This window comes from Mus musculus, chromosome 6 (assembly GCF_000001635.26).
Source record: "Mus musculus strain C57BL/6J chromosome 6, GRCm38.p6 C57BL/6J".
In the NCBI taxonomy this organism is placed as follows: Eukaryota; Metazoa; Chordata; class Mammalia; order Rodentia; family Muridae; genus Mus; species Mus musculus.
Window position 1 is genome coordinate 51,549,850 of NC_000072.6, and position 23,103 is coordinate 51,572,952.

A 23,103-nucleotide genomic window follows, 5' to 3' on the forward strand; every position below is an offset into this window, starting at 1 on the left:
GTACACTGTAGCTGTCTTCAGACAACCCAGAAGAGGGAGTCAGATCTTGTTAAGGATGGTTGTGAGCCACCATGTGGTTGCTGGGATTTGAACTCTGAACCTTCGGAAGAGCAGTCAGGTGCTCTTACCCACTGAGCCATCTCACCAGCCCCGACATAGTCAATTTTAGAATAGTTTTATTAACTTAAAAAAAATCAACCTCTGTACCTGTCAATTATCACTTCCCCGTTTCCATTGCGGGGCCTCCTTGCTCTCTCTGCCGGCCCTAAGCTCCCAACGTACGTTTACATCCTGTCTCTGTGGATACCTCCGTTCTGGACTTCCTCATGAGTGGGGGAGTCACTCATATGTGGACTTCTGGAACCAGCTTCCTTCACTCAGTATGGTAATGTCATGGACTATCTAATGGATAGGGTGTGTCAGAACCGCATGCCATTCTTTTAAAATGTTCCTGTTGTGTGGACATACCAGGTTTGGTTTATCTGTTTATCTACTGATAGAGTTTGGGGTGGTTTCCTTTTGGCCGTGTGAGTGATGTGATGTGGCTATGACTGCTCACAGGTAGGTTTGTATGGTGGTGTTTTCCTTACTTTTGGATGTATACCTGGGAGCAGATCTGAGTCAAGGGGTAATTCTGTGGTTGCTTAAACACTGCCAGAGTTGCTGTGCCAGCTATCACATCCACCAAAGGCCTCTGTGTCTCTCCATTTTGTCCAGCCTTTTGCTTCTAACCTGCAGCCTCATGGGAAACGTGGTCCTGTTTTGGTCTTTTTCTTTCCCCATGAGGTGTTCGAGCTTCCTTGCAGAAATCCCTGTGTGTGTGTGTGTGTGTGTGTGTGTGTGTGTGTGTGTGGGTGGGGGGGTTGCCTCTTTGAGTTGGGCTGTAAGAGTTCCTTATATAACATGTAAACAAGTCTCTTATTAAATGTGTCCCTAGGGCCTTGTGCTGGGTGAGCGTTGTAGAACTCGGCTCTGTTTTGGTTTTAGGAGCCTTCTCTTTGCTCCTGATAGATGACGGAGAAGCTCTGTGGTCATGTGGTGGCTGTGAGGGTTTGACAACTTCCAGCCTTTCCGTCTTGGTTTGGAGATAGGCTCTCCTTGATAGATGCCCTAGATGGGTCTTGAACCTGGTCTCCTTCTGTCTCGCCTCCTCAGTAGCTGGGCTCACAGTCCTCTTCATGGGATTAGGTTTAATTATTCTTTTGTTGTTGCTACCTTTATCTGAAAATCATTTACTAAATCTGAGGGCGTGGGAGTTTGCTCCTTTTACTTTTCTTCCTTTTTGAAATAGGAGGGCTTTTAGTTAAGCACACTGGGGATTAAGCCCAGGTCTTATGCTTGCTGGGCAAGCCCTGTACCACTCAACTACATCCCTAGACTTTTGGAGTTGATTTTAATACATGATAAAAGGGGGACATTCTCTTGCGCTGATCTAGGCATTATATGTTGAAAATTCTTCTTTCCACAGAGTGTTTTTGACACCCTCTTGCTTCCTATTGCTGTGATAAAACACGGTCATGAAGGGAAGTCAGGTCAGGACCCCGGAGGCAGGAACTGATACAGAGGTCATGGAAGAGTGCTGCTTACTGGCTTGCTCCCATGGCTTGCTCAACAGGCTTTCTTGAGAACTCGGAAACCTCTGCTGAGAGAGTCACATCCACAGTACTGGGCCCTTCCACATCAACCAAGAAACTGCTCTACAGCCTTGCCTACAGGCTAATCTGATAGAGGCATTTTCTCACTTGAAGTTCCTTCTTCTCCGATGACTCTGGCTTGTGTCAAATTGAGAACTAACCAGAATACTGTCAACGATCATCAGACCACAGAAGCGTGGTCTACTTGGGGACTTTACATTCTGCTTACCTGATCCGTATACCGGCTTCCTTTGCCCGTGTGCCTGTAGCATTTTGTGCTTCATAGTACTGCAGCTTTGGAGTTGGTTTGCAAATCAGGAAGTAGAAGCCCTTCTTCCTGCTTCCTTTTCAGGATTGTTTTAACTATACTAGGTCTCTTGTCAGCAAATAAAAAGTATATATCCGAATATAGATGTGGGGTAATCTAGGCTGGCCTGGAACCCATTATATAGCTGAGACTGGCCTCAGGCTTATGACAGTCTTGTCTCAGACACTTAAATGCTAGGGTTATAGATGTGAGCTACTACACTCAGTTCAGAAAGTCATTTGAAGAAAGACGTTGCCTGGGCTAGTGAGTGCCCAAATGTTTTCTGAGCCATGAACAACATAGGATGTTTTCTCCATAGCTAGATTTCCTTTAATTTTCTTTTTGTGGGGGTAAGGAAGGGCTGTTGTGACTGTGTCACATAGCCAAGGCTGACCTTGAACTCCTGGTCCTATGTCTTCTGAGTGCTGAGATTTCTTTGACAGTGTTTTGTCTGTTAGTTCTGATTATATATATATAAATGCTGTTTTAAATTTTAATTCAAATTTATTTTATTGAGTCTCATGCAATTCATGCTTGTGTGGGGCTTGCTGTTAAGTTCTTTTTTTTTTTTTTTTTTTCCGAGACAGGGTTTCTCTGTATAGCCCAGGCTGTCCTGGAACTCACTTTGTAGACCAGGCTGGCCTCAAACTCAGAAATCCACCTGCCTCTGCCTCTACCTCCTGAGTCCTGGGATTAAAGACGTACGCCACCACGCCCGGCCTGCTGTTAAATTCTTGATCCCCCACCCCTCCTCCACCTCCCAAGACCTAAGCTTGAATCTGTGTGCCTCCACTCCACACCAGGTGAAACCCTATCTTTAAAAAAAAAAAAAATCCTTTGGCAAGGATCAGGAGGGGCATGAGAGAACTCCAAATACCCTGCTGTCAGTCAGTTTCCCCTCTTTTTATTTACTTGCTTATTTTTGAAACAGTCATACTTAGTAGTCCAGGTTAGCTTGGATTGGGCAGCATCCTTCTGCCTCAGCCTCCTGAAGAAGAGCTGGATCACAGCCATGAACTACCACGCCTGCATTTACCAGCTGTTCTAAAATGGAAATAAGCAGCCGGGCGTGGTGGCGCACACCTTTAATCCCAGCACTCGGGAGGCAGATGCAGGCGGATTTCTGAGTTCAAGGCCAGCCTGGTTTACAAAGTGAGTTCCAGGACAGCCAGGGCTATACAGAGAAACCCTGTCTCGTAAAAACAAACAAACAAAAACAACAACAAAAAACAAACAAATTAAAAAAAAAAAGGAAATAAGCAAGAGGGACTCAAATAGATCATGAGGGAAGGGAGCCATGTAGCATAAAGATCTCTGAGAAGGTGGGAGGGGTACTTGCTAGGAGGCGAGGGCTGTTTCACCGCCCACAAGGACATCCTTATTACCAGCATGTCGCTCGCTCTGGTGGCCGCCCCGGCCTGCCTCTGCTGTTCCTGTAAGTTCTGTCACCTTTCCTCCTCACGGTGGTTCATTTCCCATCTTTGTACTGCAATGGCGTCTTTTCTAGCGTGAGGAGGAAAGTCCCCAATGCGTTCGCTGTGCAGATCTGCACCCTGTTCCAAGCAGAACGTTGTCAAAATAGTTGTGAAGTTCATTTTTTTCTTGTCTGCTAATTTTAAACCCTAAATTTGGTCACGTTTGGCACCACAAGTTTAACTTCTAACACATGTTTTAGAGATTTGAACGTTAGTGCTTGGTTGATTTTTTTTTTTTTCTTTTTCATACAAATAGCCTCTAAAAGTCTGTGCTGGTTTGACTAGAAATGGCTTATAGGCTCATATTTGAATGTTTGAGGTTCCAAGTGGGCTGTTTAGGAAAGATTAGGGGGTGTAACCTTGTTGGAGGAGCTCTGTCACTGGGGGTGAACGTTGAGGTTTCAAAAACCCCCACCACTACGTGTAAGCAGTAACAACTGCTCCAGAGACATGCCTGCCTGCCGCCATACCTTTTACCTTGATGACCAAGGACTAAGTCTCAAATTGTAAGCAAGCCCTCAGGTAGTGCCTGCTAGCTTTATCTCTTCCTCCCTCCCTCTCCTCCCCTCCTTACCCCTCCTCTCACCCCTCTTCCCCTCCCTCCCTCTCTCCCTCCTTCCTTTCGTTCTTTCCTTCTTTCGACCGGGTTTCTCCATGTAGCCTTGCCTGTAGACCAGGCTGGCCCCAGACTCAGAGATCCGCCTGGGATTAAAAGCCGTGGCACCACGCCTTTCTAGTGTTTCTTTATAAGTTGCCTTGGCCTTGGTGTCTGCTCACAGCAATGGAACAGTGACTCAGACCAAATTTTGGTATGCTAGCTCAAAGCATGCAGGTCCCTGCGTCAGACCCAGCGGCAGCACACACAGGCGCCGGGTCTGTGACAGGCATTGTTCAGGCCCATACCTTTTTCTCCACATCTTTTTACTATTAACCTCTGAGCCGTTTGGCTGGGACATCCTTATCTCTCCCATTTCCGGTAACCGCTTTCCCGGCTTATTTCCCTAAGTGCTTCCAAGCAGTGCCCCGAGGTTTCCTGGTTCAAATGCCTGCCGAGAGCTACAATTATCTAACCACGGGGTGGTACCTGAGGCACCCAGCTTGTGGGTTGGCTTCTCCGGAGTCCAACACACATCCTTGGTGTTGCAACTCATCCTTAGGGAGGGTCACAAAAGTAGGGTAAAGGGACTGTAGCCCTGGACAGGATCCTGTCCTCCGAGAGCCCTGGGGGCCCTGGGGATGTGTGGGAGCGTGCTTGCCCTGCCCAGTGCAGAGCAGGTAAGAAAACTGCTCCCCAGAAAACCTAGTGAAATACCTAGTGTCCTTGAGAATATGAGCATAAGAAGTCAGCAGTCACTTAAAACTTTAAATTAGAAAAATAGCCGAGGGTGCTGGAGAGATGGCTCAGCGGTTAAGTGCACTGAGTGCTCTTCCCAAGGTCCTGAGTTCAAATCTCAGCAACCACATGGTGGCTCACAACTATCCGTAATGAGATCTGATGCCCTCTCTGGTGTGTCTGAAGAGAGTAACGGTGTACTTAGATATAATAATAAATAAATCTGAAAAGAAAAGAAAAGAAAAAAGGAAAGAAAAGAAAAGAAAAGAAGGGAGGGGAGGGGAAAGGGAAAGAAAATAGCCGAGTATCTTATGAGAAAGTGGAGCACAGAGAAGCGAAGCTAACTTAGTTCCTGTGAGTGTTTGGGTGTGTGCGTGTGTGCCTGTGCGTGCGTGTGCGTGTGTCGGTTATCTAGCTGGTTACTTGGAGGAGCGGGTTCTCCCACTGCTCGCATGCAGGGGGTTGAATTTAGGTTGTTGTGCTTGGCAGTGAGCACCTCTGTTACGTCACCTTTCTCGTCCCTGTATTTGCCTGCATGTATGTATGTGCATACCTGGCACACAGCTCAGAAGAGGTCACTGGATCCCTGGAACTGGAGTTATGGATGGTTGTGAGCCTTCCTGTGGCTGCAGAGAATCCAGCATCACTGAGCCATTTTTCCAGCTCCCAATTTTTTTTTTTTGAGGAAGAGTTTCACTTTGTCTTGCGCGCGCTGGACTGGCCAGCAGTAACGACGCTGCAACAGGATCCTTCTGCACACGTTTATTGGGAGAGCTTGATTGCAGAGGCGAAGAGACCCCCAAGCCCAGAACTGGTGCTGCTTATATAGGCCTAGGAGAGGCATGTCTCACACCCGGATTGGTTATGCACTAAGCCTCATTTGCATGTTCCTCATCTGATTGGCTACTCTCTCGCTGTACCTCACAGAGCCTCATTATCATACCTCATTTGCATGTCTCACATCTGATTGGTTATACTCTCAAAGCCTCATTATCATGCCTGGGCCAGGCAGTGTCTTTGCAAAAAACTTTACTGCATATGTACACATTGGTTGTTTGTCCAAACTTATGCGTGGTGGCCAGCAGTAGTCAGTGCCATTCTGCAACGGCACATGTGGCTTCCCACAACTGTGTATTCCTAATTGGCCTGGAATGCTGGAGTGTGCTCTGTAGACCAGGCTGTCCTCAAACTCAGAAATCTGCCTGTTTCTTCCTCCTTAGTGCTGGGATTAAAGGTGTGCACAACTATGCCTGGGTGTGTTTTTTGTTTGTTTGTTGTTTTGAGGGTCTCGCATTGTAACCTGGCTTGTCTGCCTCAGTTTCCCCAGTGCTAGGATGTGACATTTAAGGCAAACCACAGTGGGCATGTCTGTTGGTATGCATGGTGCATGTACTCTGTACAAACTGCATTGAGCTGTTTAAGTTGTTTTCTGAGGTCATTTTAGTGAGTTAAAGATATAAACAATTTACAAGTACTTGTGAAATACAAGGTTGAATTGCCTTTTATAGAATTTTTTGAAACGTGGTTTCATTCTGTAGCTCAGACTATCCTTAAACTCTGTGATCTTCTTGCCTCAGACTTCTAGGTGCTGGGATAACCACACCCAGCTTGGGCCCCATTCTTTTTCATGGCATTGCCATAGCTCATATTCCTATTGATAGTATTTAATTTTCATTCCTAATGATGCTTGTCAGTAGTGGATGTATCATCAAGTCTTTACTCTTAAAAGTTATTTTTACGTGTGTGGATTTTTGCCTGGATGTCTTTGCACCGTGTGTGTGCCTTGGTGCCCGAAGAGACCAGAAGAAGGTGTCAGGTCTCATGGAACTGGTGTTAGAGAACGTTGTGAGCCGCCATGGGGGTGCTGGGAATCAAACTTGGGTCCCCTGGAAGAGCAGCCAGTGCTCTTAACTACTGACCTGTCTGTCTCTCCAGCCCCACATCTTTAATTTGAAAGGGACGGCTATGTTATCTGGTCTCTTTGCATTTCTGTTACCAGGAAGGTTTAAGCATTTAAATCTACTTTAGAGTTTTTAAAAATTGCTAACTCTTGACTGTGATAGGAACCATATAGCATGGAACTTACCATCTGATGCACACACAGCTCAGTTGTGTGGTGTAGTGCACTCGTGGTGGGTGGCACACTCCTCAGCTCCTTTTTTCTCGGGCAGAACCGAAACTCTGTCTATTGAACAAGAGTGTGCCGTTTCCTCCTTGCTCCCTAGCCTCTGCCTTCTTCCTGAATGAACCTGACTAGGTTAAAAGCCCCCCTGGAGGGGGTTGGCTATAGCTCAGCTTGTAAAGTGCTTGCTATGCACACAGGAGGACCGGAGTTTGGATGCCCACCGCCCGTGTAAGAAGTCCGAGGTGCTGCCGTGTGTTTGTATCTCCAGTGCAGGGTGGGAGCGAAGGCAAGAGGCTCCTTGGAGCTCATTGGCTAGCCATTGTAGCCAGTTGGGGAGCACAAGGTTCAGTGAGGGGTTCTGTCTCTATAAAGATGACAGAGGAATTGAAGAAGACACTAGACATCAACCTCTGGCCTCTCCTTTCACACACATGTACATATGTGCTCACATCACACACACACACACACACACACACACACACCACCGCATATCAGTGGAATCATGAAGGCCTTGTCTTTTGTGACCAAGTTTTTCAGTTACCCTAATACCCGTAAAGTTCATCTGTGTGGCAGCCTGTGCCCATCGCTTCCGTGTGTGCCTGTTCCACATCTTGTTTATTGACTCATCCATCTATGGACACTTGAATCGCTTCTCCATCTTAGCCCTGTGAATCATTCTGCTATGAACGTGTATACTGTGATAGTTTGTCTATACTTGGCCTAGGGAGTGGCACTATTTGGAAGTGTGGCCTTGTAGGAGTAGGAAGTGTGTTATGTGGGCATAGGCTTTAAGATCCTCATCGTTGCTGTCTGTAAGCCAGTCTTCTCATAGCTGCCTTTGGAACAAGATGTAGAATTTTCAGCTGCACACTGCTATGCTCCTGCCTCGGTGATAATGGACTGAAGCTCTGAACCTGTAAGCCAGCCCCAATTAAATGTTGTCCTTTATAAGACTTGCCTTTGCCTTGGTCATGATTGCTCTTCATAGCAGTAAAACCTTAACTAAGACATGGATGAATATCTCTTTGAGACCCTATATTCACTTCTTCTTCTTTTTTTTCTCCCTTCAAGACAGGGTTTCTTTGTGTAGCCCTGGCTGTCCTGGAACTCACTCTGTAGACCAGGCTGGCCTTTAACTCAGAAATCCACCTGCCTCTGCCTTCCCAGGTGCTGGGATTAAAAGGTATTTGCCACCACTACCTGGTCCTACTTTCACTTCTTAAAAAAATTCATACCAAGGACCCGGAGGGATGGGTCAGTGGTTAAGAGCCACTGGTTGCTCTTCAGTAAATAGAACTGGGTTCGAGCCCCAGTGCCTATGATATGGATCACAAACATCTGTGACTCCAGTTCCATGGGATCTGACACCTTCTTCTGACATCTGTGGGCAGTTGGCAGGCATGCAGTGCACAGACATACATGCGGTTGGAAACACTCATATGCATATAACAAAATAATAAAAGATAAAATATATACTCAGAAGTGGAATTGCTATGTGTGGGGCTTCTATTTTCAAAAATATCATCATCATCATCATCATCACCACCACCACCACCATCATCATCAACAACTATTTAAACACTAGATGAGGGATGGGGGCGCACATGCCTAGCATGTGTAGGAGCCTGAGTTTGATTCCTTGTACCACACATTCAACTCTGAGAGATGTGAACTCCGATGAGCTGACATGATGAATTGGCAGACACAGTTGAAGGGCTGAAGGAAGAAACTTGTTGCAAGAGATAGGGACAAGGAGGAAGGAGAAGTGGACTGACTGCTTCCGTGTTGAGTTAGAGCAGGATGAGTTGGCTCGCCCTACCGCCTTGTGACTCATTGCTTTCAGTTTGAAAGCTCACTGATTGCTTGGCATGGGATAGGGGACTGCGTTCTGGTTTGATCAGTCGGTTGAGCCCAGTATGAGAACTCAGGCCAAATCAAAGGCTTTGTGTACATTTTATTTGAGTACCCTTTTGGTTTTAGTTTTATGTGTTGATTGTTGAAACCCTCGCTCACCTTTTTTACAGAAATATTTGCTGGTATAGATTTGCAGGGGCATTTCATGAATTGATCTGTTCATCATTCGTCACGAATAATGAATAATTTCTATTATTTGACTTGCCTATTTAAAGTTTTTGTAAACTTATTTTTTAAAAAGACTTATTTATTTGATGTATATGAGTACACCATTGCTCTCTTCAGACACACGAGAAAAGGGCATCAGATCCCATTACAGATGGTTGTGAGCCACCATGTGGTTGCTGGAAATTGAACTCAGGACCTCTGGAAGAGCAGTTGGTGCTCCTAACTGCTGAGCTGTCTTTCCTTTTTTTTTTTTTTTTTTTTTTTTTTTTTCGAGACAGGGTTTCTCTGTATAGCCCTGGCTGTCCTGGAACTTACTTTGTAGACCAAACTCAGAACTCAGAGATCTGCCTGCCTCTGCCTCTGCCTCTGCCTCCCTAGTGCCGGGATTAAAGGAGTGCACCACTCAGCCCAGCTCTTTTTTTCACTTTCTTTGATACTTTTGAGACCAACACAGGATGCTTATGGGTTCTGTCCCACAAGGCCCTTTCTGCTGCCTGGTGTTCTTTTTTTCCCCTGGATACTAAGATTCATACACGTAACTTTTCTCTTTCTTTCTTTCTTTCTTTCTTTCTTTCTTTCTTTCTTTCTTTCTTTCTTTCTTTCTTTCTCTCTCTCTCTCTCTCTCTCTCTCTCTCTCTCTCTCTCCCTCCCTCCCTCCCTCCCTCCCTCCCTCCCTCCCTCTCTCTCTCTCTCTCTCTCTCTCTCTCTCTCTTTTTCTTTTTTTTTTAATAAAGTAGCGTGTTGCTCAGTTTTCTATCATTGCTGACAACCTTACAGGCAGGGGGAATTGATTTTGGTCCATGCTTTCAGAGGTGTAGGTTGGTGATTGGCTATCTTGTTACTCGTAGGGTATGGGACAACAAATCGTAGCTGAATGTGCAGAAAGAGGAAAGCCTGGGGTCCCAGTGACTTCAAGGAAATGTCTTCAATGGTTGTTTCCTTACACCACTCTCCATCTCCTAAAGACCTACCACTTCTCGATAGCACAGACGGGGAGCCGGGCCTCGAACACGCGGGCAGCTATTTAAGAGTTAGACTATACCAGTGACCTTTCTGCAGGTGGAATCATAATGAGAAATGAGACATTTGACTGATTCCTCCCCTACGTACAGTTGTCTTCAGTATTAGGAGGCAGTGTGGCTGAGGGCTAGGATGGTGTATCCTGGAGGAGGCGTTGTCAAGGCAACATGGTAAGACAGAGTGGGGAATACTAGAAAGGTCTGTTGGTACCCCTCTGTTCCCAGGTGTGGGCATTCGCTCTTGGTACCTGGCCCCATGTCCACAGGGGAGATGTGGACAAGGTGGACAAGGGTTTGTTGGGACAATTTTCATTCCTAGTCTTCCTCCCGCCTCCCACTGTGCTCCCCCCACCGCAGGGGATCTGCCTGTTTCTGCCTCCCCAGAACTGGAATTGCAAATGCATGCCACCATACCTGGATTTTTATACGGGTGCTAGGGGTCTAACTGAGGGCTTCAGGCTTCTATAGCAAGCACTTTCCTGACTAAGCTATCACCCATATTTCTCTTAATCAGCCAATAAAAGAGTTAAAAACTTGTTTCCTTAACAATAAAACCCATTACTCTCTCCCTGTGTCTTAGGAAGGCCCTGGCCACTCCGAGCTTAGGGATGAACCCACCCTTTCTTCCCTTGTGGGTGGGTAGAGCTGGGGCTGGGATGACGACCTCATGTCTGACCCATTTATCTCTGCTGTGCTGTCCTGGAGCCAGAGCCAGCAGTGGAGCAGGGAGACAGACGGGCTTGAGTTGAAATGACACTTGCGGTCTTTCCTTCGTTTCAAGACCGTGGGCAAGTGTAATTCCCCGGCTACATGCTGTGAGCATGTCAGGTCCTCACAGGGTGGGAAGACACATAAAGTCCCACAGTTCTGCTCTGTTGGAGAGATGCAGTAGAACAGGAAACTGGGACAATAGAATGTGTGTGTGTGTGAATATAAATTATATAAGTATTATAAGATATATATAAGATTTACAGTAATAACCATTTGTAAGTATACAAATTATCTGTTGAGATTCAGTTGCTCATAGACAATGCATAACCAGTCTCCAGAATTCTTTAACTTGTCAACTGAAACTGCCATTGAACAATAATACTCCGATGCTGCACCCCTTCCCAAAGAACCCCACCATTTTGCGCCTGACTGTGACAACTGTAGGTGTCTCTGCATATTTGTATTTGCTGATGGTCCTTTCCCCCTTAGCATAATGGCCTCCAGGTTTACCTGTGGTGCGTGTCCCTCCAGTCTTGTCACACTGTTCGTTCTTTCATGTCATTCCCATGTTGGAATTGTGTAGCAATCTCACGAGCTGAGTCTGCTTTGCACTCTGCTCCTCTGGGTCAGCCCAAGGTCTCTTATTGTTGAATGAGTGTTTGGGCAAATGTTCAAGTCCCCACATTCCCAGTTGTACCCCAGGTCATGGTTCTGGTTCACCCCACATAGATCCCTTCAGCTTGCATGTTGCATTGCTACACGTGTGGTCCTTCAAACCAGAGAAATGCATTCTTAGACAATTCTGGAGACCAGAAGTTCAAAGCTGAGGTCTGAGCAGGATGCTCCTCCCTCTAGAAGTTTAGGAGGGGATCCTTTCTTGCCTCCTCCCACTGAGTCTCACTCTGTAGTCCAGGCTGGCCTAGAACTCATGATAATCCTAGTGTTTCAGCTTCCTGAGTACTGGGACTGGAGGCATGAGCCACCACGCCTGGCCCTCTTCTTTCTCTTATGAGGATACTTGTCACTAGGTATGGTGGCAGACACTTTTAAATCCAGGACTTAGATAGTAGAGGCAGGAGGAGACAGGCCAGAACCAGCTAAAATGTGAATTCAAGGACCACACGGGATATATGACACCCGTCTCCCAACTTGTCATTAGATGTAGGACTGACTTTAGTAAGCTAGAATGACTGTACCTGTGTACTCTTAACTGCATTTCCAAATAAAGCCAGCTTCATAGGACCTGGCAGTTGGGGTAGGAAATGTCTTTCAGGCAGCTACATTTTAACTCCATCCTCTGAGGTCTGTCTGTCTTGTCAAACATCACTCTTTTTAAATCATCTGTTGCTTTTACAGGGCTGGAGGGAGGGGACCCGGAAGTTGTCAATGAAAGATTCAGTTCCATGAATTGAAGAGTCTGGGGTGTGGGGGAACTCTAGAGTGGAAGTTTGATGTCACGAGTATTGATACCTTATTTTTCAGGTTGATCGTGTCCTGAGCTGAAGATGTTCCCAGAACAGCAGAAAGAGGTAAGATGCTACCCATTCGTTTATGGAGAGTCTGGGCTGAAAATCTGAAAATAAATAATAATCCACAGATGTTGGGTCATCACAGACTAGTCCAAGAAGTTCCTAGAAACGGGTGACATCTCAGAAGAGGGCTGATGGAAGAACAGCCACTCCCTGTCCCCTCTGTAAACATCCCATGCCATCCATCCCCCTTCTAGTTCTGCGACTAAGCTCTAGCACCCTCTGCCCCTCACTCATCTTCTAAAGCTCTGCCTCCCAGACCCAGAATCCTCCCAGGTTCTGCCTCCCACCCTTCGCCTGAGCATCTCTCCCATGCTGCTTGCCTGGTTTTCTGCTTTGTTGACTCATCCCTGGATACTCTCAGCTTTGAGTAGGGACCCAGGAAAGTGTCAGCCAGCCGTTTCTTTTATTCTGTTTGTTTCTTTTAGAGTTTTGTTCTGTTGTTTTGATTTTGTTTATTTGTTTCCCACACAACTCAACAAGACTGTCTTTTCTTTTTCTTTCTTTTAAAGATTTATTTATTATTATATGTAAGAACACTGTAGCTGTCTTCAGACGCACCAGAAGAGGGCATTAGATCTCATTACGGATGGTTGTGAGCCACCATGTGGTTGCTGGAATTTGAACTCAGGACCCTCAGAAGAGCAGTCAGTGTTCTTAACCACTGAGCCATCTCTCCAGCCCTTCTTTTTCTTTTTTAAATAACTCCTGTGTTGGCAATAGTATTCTTTTTTTTTAAACATTATTTATTTATTTTATGTATATGAGTACAGTGTAGCTGTCTTCAGAAATACCAGAAGAGGGCATCAGATCTCATTACAGATGGTTCTGAGCCGCCATGTGGTTGCTGGGAATTGAACTCCGGATCTCTGGACGAGCAGTCAGTGTTCTTAACCTCTGAACCAGCTCTCCAGCCCAACTATCTTTTCTTGATTGCATCCTAGACTTACAGACTTCCAAAGCCCAGTTTCCTGGGTTCCATCTGGGGTAGGGCTAATTCAGCTATCCTTCACTATCCACAAGACATTGGTTCTAGGAGACTACCCACCAATGTCTCAGGATGATCAAGCCCTTTGTATAAAATTGGTGCAGTGTTTGTATCTAGCCTGCCCAGTCCTTCCAAGTATTTACATATTTCTCCAGTCTTTTAAGACAGGCTACCAGGCTGGCTTTGAACTCACTGTGCAGCCAAGATGGGGCCTGACTCTCTGACCTTTCTGATTCTACCTTCCCAGGGCTAGGATTACAGGGGTTGCCTCCATATCCAGCCTCTCAGATACTTTAAACATCTCTAGAAGACTTATAATCCTAAGTGCAATGTAAATGCTGAGGTAATAGCTATATCATTTAGGGGAGAATGACCAGGAAAAAGCTTGTATATCTGGTAGAGATACACTATGTAGCTCAAGATGGTCTTTAACTAGGTGTGAACCACCATGTCCAACTTCTTTCCATGTGTGTATGCCTGCATGTGTGCATGTGTGCGGGTACCTGTGTATGTGTGCATGTGTGTGGGTACCTGTGTATGTGTGTGTGTGTGTGCATGTGTGTGGGTACCTGTGTATGTGTGTGTGCATGTGTGTGGGTACCTGTGTATGTGTGTGTGTGTGCATGTGTGTGGATACCTGTGTATGTGTGCGTGTGTGCATGTTTGTGGGTACCTGTGTATGTGTGCGTGTGTGCAAGTGTGTGGGTACCTCTGTGTGTGTGCGTGCGTGCATGTGTGTGGAGGCCAGAGGTCGACCTTGAGTGTTGTTCCTCAGATGGCTGTCCAACTTGTGTGTTAAGAATCAGTCACTCATGGACTAAGAAAAAGACTTTGCACAGAAGTATGCAATAGAAAGTAAATATACATTTTAAAGCTATTTTACAAATTGTTTTATAAACCCTAACTAGTATAGAGGATGATGTCTTACATGAAACAAAAGGCTGAAGATTTGAGTCTCTACTATTGGGAACTTAAGGATACATCTTTATTAATGAATGGATGGATCACTGGGTATTTGGCAGAGAAACCCCCCTTTAAAAACAAAAACAAAAACAAAAACAAAAACAGATTTGAACAATAAAATGCCCACTTGACCCAGATAGAAACAGGTGAAGTGTTTGGTTTCATTTGTCACAAGTACTGAAGGAATCAAGGAGCATGTCGCAGAACCACGCAGAGTGGTACTTTTTGTCAAATTCCTTTTTGATAAAGTCTGTATATTGGACTTCTCCTGTGCCTGAGTAGTAGCACGTTCCAAGTCCTGTTGCTTCTCTTCTGACATGCCTGCGGTTTTCATTACTGCTTGCCCAGTGAACATTCTAGAACGTGGTCACCATGAGCCAGGGCTGGGGAGGGATTGGTGCTGCTCAGGCTGAAAAGGAAAGTAGGTAGAGTTCCTCTAGGACAGATTCTCAGGAGGTCGGTTTTGACCAACACTTTGGGGGCCAAATGACCCTTTCACAGGGGTCACCTAAGACCATTGGAAAACAATCATATTTATATTATAATTTATAACCGTAGCAAAATTACAGTTATGAGGTAATGAAAAGAATTTGATGTTGGGGTGGGGGTGGGGTCACAATACCTAATAAAGGGCTAGAGCATTAGGAAGGTTGAGAACCACTGCTCTATATAGAGGATTACTTTTTTGTTGTGCTCTGGCTGGCTGGGACTCACTATGTAGAACAGACTGGCTTCAAATTCATAGAAATTCACTTGCCTCTACCTCCAGAGTGCTGGGGTTAAAGGGATACACTATCACTTACAATTTTTCTTTTTTTAAAAAACAAGATCTCATTCCACGACCCAGAAAAATATTCCAGTTCATGTTCATGAGTTTCAGTAAAAACTAAAGTAATGGTGGTTAACAACCTGTAAGACTTGTGTTTTATTTTTTATTTATTTATTATTTTTTTGATACAGGGTTTCTCTGTGTAGCCCTGGTTGTCCTGAACTCACTCAACCTGTAAGACTAACCTGTGATTTTTTTCCCCATTGGTCACTTTCCTGTAGCATATTGCTTATTTGCTATGTTCTGTAAGACTTAGTTATTAGACGTTACATTCACAGAAAATGAAATATATAGGCTAATGCCAAACTGAAAAAAAAAAAATAAGAATCAGTCCCTCACTGGGATCTGGAGTCTTTCAGTTGGGTTAGATTGGTTGGCCATCGAGCTCTGGCAATCCTCCTGTCTCCACCTCTCCAGTCTGGGATGACAGATGCATGCCACTGTGACCTGCTTTTTATATGGATTCTGAGGATCAAACTCAGGACCTTATGCTTGCGTGGCAAATCCTTTATACTTTATAGACTGGGTTATCTTCCCACGCTCTGTTGTTTTTGACATGTTACTGGAGTACCGTGTTAGCTGCTTTTCTAGCTGTTGTGAGGAAGTACCTTGACAAAAGCAACCAACCTTCAGGAGAAATGGTTTCTTCTGGCTCATATAGTTCATGATGTAGTCTGTCTCAGTGGGGGAGCCATGGTGGCAGGAGATGGAGACAGCTGATCATGTTGTGCCCACAATCAGGAAGCAGAGTGCTATGGATTCTCATGCTCAACCTTGTTCTTTTGTAAAGTCCAGGATGCAAGCCTAGGGAATGGTGACACCCATGATTAGGGTGAGACCTCCCACCTAAATTAACCTAGGCAAGATAATCCCTTGTAGGCATGCCTGGGGGCGCTTCCTTCTCCTCGATTACTCCAAGAATGCCCTCTATTGTTCCGGTGATACCAGATCCTGTCAAACTGATAATCAATATTAACCATCACACCAACTATATAAAGATAACATATCAGTGATCTTGAAAATGTCATCTCTGATTAAATGATTTCATAACAATCTTATATCATGAATGAATTTAAAAATGGCAATTTCTTCAATGGCAAAGGGGAAAACATACTGCAAATAGATATGCCAATAGATGTGCAGTGTTCAGAGATTAAGCTTAGCTCCTATCAGGAAGAAGTGAATATAGACAGGTGAGATCCTGATGTGCTGTAGTGTAACAGCTGGCTGCTTATCAGCTGTTTGTCCGTTCTCCATGTGGACCCACAGTGCTAAGCCTTATGAGCATAGCCAGAATTCCTGCACTTGTATTCTAGAGACCTGCGGGCCCAAAGTCTTTCTCCAGACTTCCTTCTCCCCAGCTCTGGGGCACTTCTTCCTCTCTGTTCTGAGCTTATTTGTAGAACCTTGAAAGCTCTGCACACAGTCTTGGCCCTGGGCTGTTTCTGGCAGTGCCCTCCTGCCCAGCTTTAGCCCTTCTTTCGCTTGCATACATTGCTGAAGGTGGCTGACACTCACTGTGCCTTCAAGCCTCTGTTGGGAATCAAAAAGAGACTTCTTCCAACAACCTGATCTTAAAAAGGTCTTTTTGCTGTGCAGTGGTGGTGCCCATCCTTAACGGCAGCACTGGGGAGGCAGAGGCAGGCAGATCTGAGTTCAAGGCCAGCCTAGTCTACAGAGTGAGTTCCAGGACAGCCAGAGTTGCACACACATACACAAGAGGTAATTTCATCTCCTTGATTAATCCAAGAACACCCTGTATTCAAGGCCAGCTAGAGTTATTGAAGTCTGTAGAGTCTAGTGATTGATTATTGTTCAGTGTAATAAAAGTCAAGATCCCCCTAATCACACATGCAAAGGTCAAATGCAGTATCACTGGTTGTCCTAGAAGTTAGTCCAGTATTTATATAAGCACTTTCCAGTTGATGCCCATAGATAGCAGCCATTCCTAATTAATCATGGGCTTGGCATGCGAACTAAGACCTACTTGCCATCATTGTTCAGGATGCAGATGGCCAGGAGTGACATGCCAGTCATAGCTGGTGGTGCCAGCCTCGAGGTTTGGTAATTTTTAAAAAAGATTTGGGAAATGTAGTCTCTCTTGTCGAGGTAGCTTTATTACCATAATAAATCTAGCAAGAGGAGGGAAGGGAGTGAGAGTCTCCCTTGTTAGTTAAACACGTTCCATTTGCACATTGGTTCGAATTCCCAGGAGAGCAGTATCTCAGCTGATGGATTGTCCCTATAAAAAGGCCTTGGCATTGGGCCATTGTAAAATTGAAATGAATTCAGGCTCATTCATGCATGCAACTTTAATTTACAATTAAAATATTATGGTTACATATTTTAATAAGAATAATTAGGCGGACCCAACTGAATCAACCCTTGTGTTTAATGAGACAGAACCCAGATCCAAATGGAAAGGCAGGTGGGTGTGACAGGGGACAGGCTTCAGCCAGCAGCAGCTTTTGTGGGGTCAGGCATTTTTGCCCATTTTTATATCTGATGCCCGGAAGGAGCAATCTTATTTCTCTGCAGCACCCGGGACCTTCGTCCCCTGCCTCCGGAAGCTTGTTTTCCTCAAGACTCACATCCTGTTCCTCCCCCTCTAGGGCTGCTGCTCCCCGATGAAGGAGCCCCGTTTCTTTCTCAGCCACTGTAACTGGAGCATCCTGCCTAGGGGATGAGACTGTTTACAGCTGTGTATGTGTATTCACACGTGTGTATCACTTCCTCCTTCACGATAGCTGTATTCTCCCTTTAAAGCAGTAACCTGTAGGTCATGGCCCCTTTAAGATATCCTGCATATCAGATATTTACATTATGATTCATAACAGTCGCAAAGTTGCAGTTATGAAGTAGCAACAGAAATAATTTTATTTTATTTTTATTTTTATTATTTTTATTTTTTATTTTATTTCGCAACGTGAGGAACTGTATTAAAGGGTTGCAGCATTAGGGAAATTTAATTTTCTTCTTTAAAGAACATTTACATCATGTTGGGGGAATAACAGTGACTCTCAGGCAACCACCAGTCATTGACACTTGAATGGGTTCTTTGTTTTTATTCTTTTGGTGTTTTGAGACAGGATCTCGATATGTAGCCCTCGTTGGTCTGGAATTTACTATCTAAACCGAGTTAGCCTTGAATAGGAGCTCAGGTTTGTAGAGCTGTACCTGCCGCTACCTCCTGAGTGCTGGGCTAAAGGTTTGTGCACGTGTTACACCTGGCTTGGTTGAGCTTGGCGGGGAGTACCCAGAATATGACAAGCCCAGGTGTCCCAAGAGAGTTCCGGCACCGCCAGGTCCCCATCAGCTAACAAAGGAAAAGAGTGCTAGAGAGATACCAGGGATCTGTTGCCATTTTAGATGAAGAGCCTTACTGAATGGATGAACAGTGTTGATAGGGTTTAAGATACAGTTTGTTTCCAATGGAAACATTTTGGACTCCCTTTAAGAAAGGGCGGTGGCTGGGCATTGGTGGTGCACCCTTTAATCCCAGTACTTAGGAGGCAGAGGCAAGTGGATCTCTATGAATTTAAGCCAGCCTGGACTACGAAGTAAGTTCCAAGACAGCCAGGGCTACACAGAGACCCTGGCTTGAACACCTTCCCCCCATTACCCCCCCCCCCCCAAAAAAAAAAAGAAAAGAAAAGAAGAAAAAGAAAGAAAGTTAGGTTTTTCTTTGTTTAGAGATTTGAGGCAAGGTCTCATCATGTAGGCCAGGCTGGCTCCGCCACTCATTATTTAGCCTGGGGAGGTCTGAAACTCATGGCAGTCCTCTTACCTGCACCTCTCAAGGGCTGGGATTGCAGGTGTACACCACAATACCCAGGTTTGCTATTATTTGCTTGTGCGTCTGTCGTGCCGGGTCTAGCAAATATGTAGCATTCATTCTACCACCGGCTGCACCCCACAGCCTGAAAACACAGGGGTGCAGCTGACTGGAAGTTGACTCTGGTTTGGATGAAGGAATATCACTTAAACAATAGAGGCTTCTGTCTCTCGACCCTTGAAACACTCTCTCAAACCTATATTGACTTTTTCCCTCTTCCTTTCATGTCCACGCCTCTTTCTTCTTATTCTCAGCTGCTGTCATTCTCCCCAGTTACCAAGTTTTCCTATTGAAAGATGGCACCCTTTCTATGGCTGGAGAGATGGCTCAGCCTTTAAGAGCACTTGCTGTTCTTTCCAAGGACCCAGCTTTGAATCTCAGTACCCACAGTGCGGGAGGCAACTCACAACTGTCCGTAACTCCAGGCCTAGGGGATCCGGTGCCCTCTTCTGGACTTTTTCCTGCACCGAGTATGCATGAGGCACACTGACATAACATTCTGGCAAAGCACCCATAAGCATAAAAATAAATAAATAAAAATTAAAAGTAAGGAAAGAAAAGCAGTCTGGGAAGCCAGCTGTTCCCCACACAGCACGTTCCAAGGGACGCTGCTGTCATGCGGAGCCCATTTGTGTGACAGTCACTAGGGAGCTTTGTTTCGTTCTTTCTGAGTCTCAACAAAAAAGATTTTATTTCCATCTCCCAGATTTGAAAAGATCTGTTCACTACAGAATATACGCTCTAAGGAAAAGATAGATGCCTGGGCTATTCCTTCCCAGCCCTTTCTTGTACTTAATGTGTATGCATTTTTAGAAAATGGAGACGATATAGGATTTATGGTTTAATATCCCTCTCTTTCACGTTAGCATTCCAATACATTTTAAATATTAGAACTACTTTGCCAGCTACAACTAAATTAGAAGTGACTGGAAAAAATTAGTACACGTTTATCTTCACGTGTATACAGATAGGAAGCAGTAAGCTTATGATGGGAATATCAGCCAGCCAGTGCCTCAGCCAGGTGACCAAAGTAAAACAGCAGCGAAGACTCCCAGGGACAGCAGGTGCCCTTGGTGGCTGAAAGTGGGGCTTCATTTCTGTTTTTCCTTCCAAGCACAGAGAACCCCAGTCTAGAACTGAGATAGACACCAGATAAGCTCTGGCTGAGGAATATCTACAAAGACCCAGCAAGTTCTCACAATCAAGGTCACCAAAATCAAGAGAAGCCCGTGAGTGTGTCACAGCCAAAAGGAGCCCAAAGGAGACACGATGACCAGTCCCACTGGGTGGGGACACGGTGACATCACATTGCCTCGAAAGGAACCACTAGAGTCCAGGCTTTGGATAAGAGGCAAATCCAAGTTCTAAACCCAGTCTGGTCTTGCTGGTCATCTGACTTTTGGGCTAGTTGCTTAAGCATCTCTCTCTCTCTCTTTTTTTAATTAGGTATTTTCTTCATTTACATTTCCAGTGCTATCCCAAAAGTCCCCCATACCCCCCCCCCCACTCCCCTACCCACTCACTCCAACTTCTTGGCCCTGGTGTTCCCCTGTACTGGGGCATATAAAGTTTGCACGACCAATGGGCCTTTCTTTCCAGTGATGGCCGACTAGGCCATCTTCTGCTACATATGCAGCTAGAGACATGAGCTCCGGGGGGTACTGATTAGTTCAAAATGTTGTTCCACCTATAGGGTTGCAGATCCCTTTAGCTCCTTGGGTACGTTCTCTAGCTCCTCCATTGGGGGCCCTGTGATCCATCCAATAGCTGACTGTGAGCATCCACTTCTGTGTTTGCTAGGCCCCGGCATAGTCTCACAAGAGACAGCTATATCAGGGTCCTTTCAGCAAAATCTTGCTAGTGTATGCAATGGTGTCAGCGTTTGGAGGCTGATTATGGGATGGATCCCCGGATATGGCAGTCTCTAGATGGTCCACCCTTTTGTCTCAGCTCCAAACTTTGTCTCTGCAACTCCTTCCATGGATGTTTTGTTCCCAATTCTAAGAAGGGGCAAAGTGTCCACACTTTGGTCTTCGTTCTTCTTGAGTTTCACGTGTTTTGCAAATTGTATCTTATATCTTGGGTATTCTAAGTTTCTGGGCTAATATCCACTTATCAGTGAGTACATATCATGTGAGTTCTTTTGTTATTGGGTTACCTCACTCAGGACGATGCCCTCCAGATCCAACCATTTGCCTAGGAATTTCATAAATTCATTCTTTTTAATAGCTGAGTAGTATTCCATTGTGTAAATGTACCACATTTTCTGTATCCATTCCTCTGTTGAGGGACATCTGGGTTCTTTCCAGCTTCTGGCTATTATAAATAAGGCTGCTATGAACATAGTGGAGCATGTGTCCTTCTTACCGGTTGGGATATCTTCTGGATATATGCCCAGGAGAGGTATTGTGGGATCCTCCAGTCGTACCATGTCCAATTTTTCTGAGGAACCTCCAGACTGATTTCCAGAGTGGTTGTACAAGCTTGCAATCACACCAACAATGGAGGAGTGTTCCTCTTTCTCCACATCCTCGCCAGCATCTGCTGTCATCTGAATTTTTGATCTTAGCCATTCTGACTGGTGTGAGGTAGAATGTCAGGGTTGTTTTAATTTGCATTTCCCTGATGATTAAGGATGCTGAACATTTTTTCAGGTGTTTCTCAGCCATTCGGTATTCCTCAGGTGAGAATTCTTTGTTTATCTCTGAGCCCCATTTTTCATGGGGTTATTTGATTTTCTGGAGTCCACCTTCTTGAGTTCTTCTTTTTTTTTTTTTTTTTAAGATTTATTTATTTATTTATTATATGTAAGTACACTGTAGCTGTCTTCAGATGCACCAGAAGAGGGCATCAGATCTCATTACAGATGGTTGTGAGCCACCATGTGGTTGCTGGGATTTGAACTTCGGACCTTCGCAAGAGCAGTCGGGTGCTCTTACCCACTGAGCCATCTCACCAGCCCTTCTTGAGTTCTTTATATATATTGGATATTAGTCCCCTATCTGATTTAGGATAGGTAAAGATCCTTTCCCAATCTGTTGGTGGCCTTTTTTGTCTTATTGATGGTGTCTTTTGCCTTACAGAAGCTTTGCAATTTTATGAGGTCCCATTTGTCGATTCTCGATCTTACAGCACAAGCCATTGCTGTTCTATTCAGGAATTTCCCCCCTGTGCCCATATCTTCGAGGGCTTAAGCGTCTCTTATCTGTAGAACTGGGGCAGTGTTGCCTGGCTGTTAGAGAAGAAGAGGCTAGGCAGACAGATAAGGTTGGAGCTGGGTCAGGGGTCAGGGGTCAGGGGTCAGGGAGAAACGGCCCACGGAAATCAAAGCGTACATGCACAGTGATTGGGTTTTTACAGACCTCATGGCCCGCTTTCTCACGGAGTGCAGTAAGAATCAGTTACTTTAAATTTTTAATTCTACTCCTCCTGCATTTTCTTTCATAGCAGATGTAGTCATTAGGCCCAAGAAGTCATTAAAGTGTTTAATAAGGTTATTAAATTGACTAACAGTGCCTTTGGAAGCCATTTCCATAGGAAATCCATATGATTCCAGGTATGGGATATGGGGCTGTCCTCTGTGGCGGACAGCCTGTCAGCGTCTCCGTGAAGGATGGCAGGCAGGTCGTGAGGGATGCGTCTAATTAAAGAGATTATAGGTGAACCTCGGCTGTCTGGGCATGCTGTTCGTAGCTGGAAGTGTGTTGAAAGTTCACTAATTCCTACTAATTGCAGGGTGGAGGAGAAGAGGTCCATCCAAATTATGGAATATTTTAAAATAAATGCACTTTTATTACATTCGGGTACATATTTTAACTCCAACTAGGCCAACAAATTGTTGCCCTGCACAAGTCTTAGGGGACAAAGTTATTGAGGGTATCAGAGTGATTTTCAATTATTTCTATGTAAATAGGCATTTCTGAAGTTCTTCAGGGTGTTTGAAGACAGTTGGTTGTCATAGATCTTAAGCACTTCACCGGCTACCTTCTATGGTTAATTGGCACACCTTTGGAGGATGGGATGGGTAAATTAAGATAAACTTGAAGCTATTCTAGGGAATAACTTAATTCAATGATAAGTGGTGTCCAAGAGGCCAGGTGGAAGAGGTTTTTTATTTCAGCTCAAGTTTAATTTTGTTTTCCCCATGAAGGCAATTTGCTCATTGGTGCAGGCACCCGCTGATTGGCTGACTGATGTTGGTAGAGATACTGAAGGTGTCAGGCATTCTTGTCTTGAAAGCCAGCCCAAGTTGCTTATGGTAGGATCCAGGAGA

General features: G+C 45.1%; 1 protein-coding gene and 1 pseudogene across 12 annotated transcripts in view; one reads left to right on the forward strand and one right to left on the reverse strand.

Annotated features, from left to right (window-relative positions):
• The window catches only part of Snx10 (sorting nexin 10), a 66,780-nt gene that overhangs the window by 25,950 nt on the left and 17,727 nt on the right, over positions 1-23,103 (forward strand). For 10 of the 12 annotated variants that reach the window (XM_030255600.1, NM_001127349.1, NM_001361578.1 and 7 more), the window contains one exon: positions 12,169-12,215. In XM_030255600.1, the coding sequence (XP_030111460.1) occupies positions 12,192-12,215 (24 nt within the window). In that variant the 5' untranslated portion in view covers positions 12,169-12,191. Of the gene's footprint in view, positions 1-12,168; positions 12,216-19,944; positions 20,060-23,103 lie in introns of all 12 variants that reach the window. The other 2 variants (NM_001361582.1, XM_011241474.1) reach the window with 1 other exon arrangement.
• Gm52883 lies at positions 12,236-14,564 on the reverse strand (annotated as a pseudogene).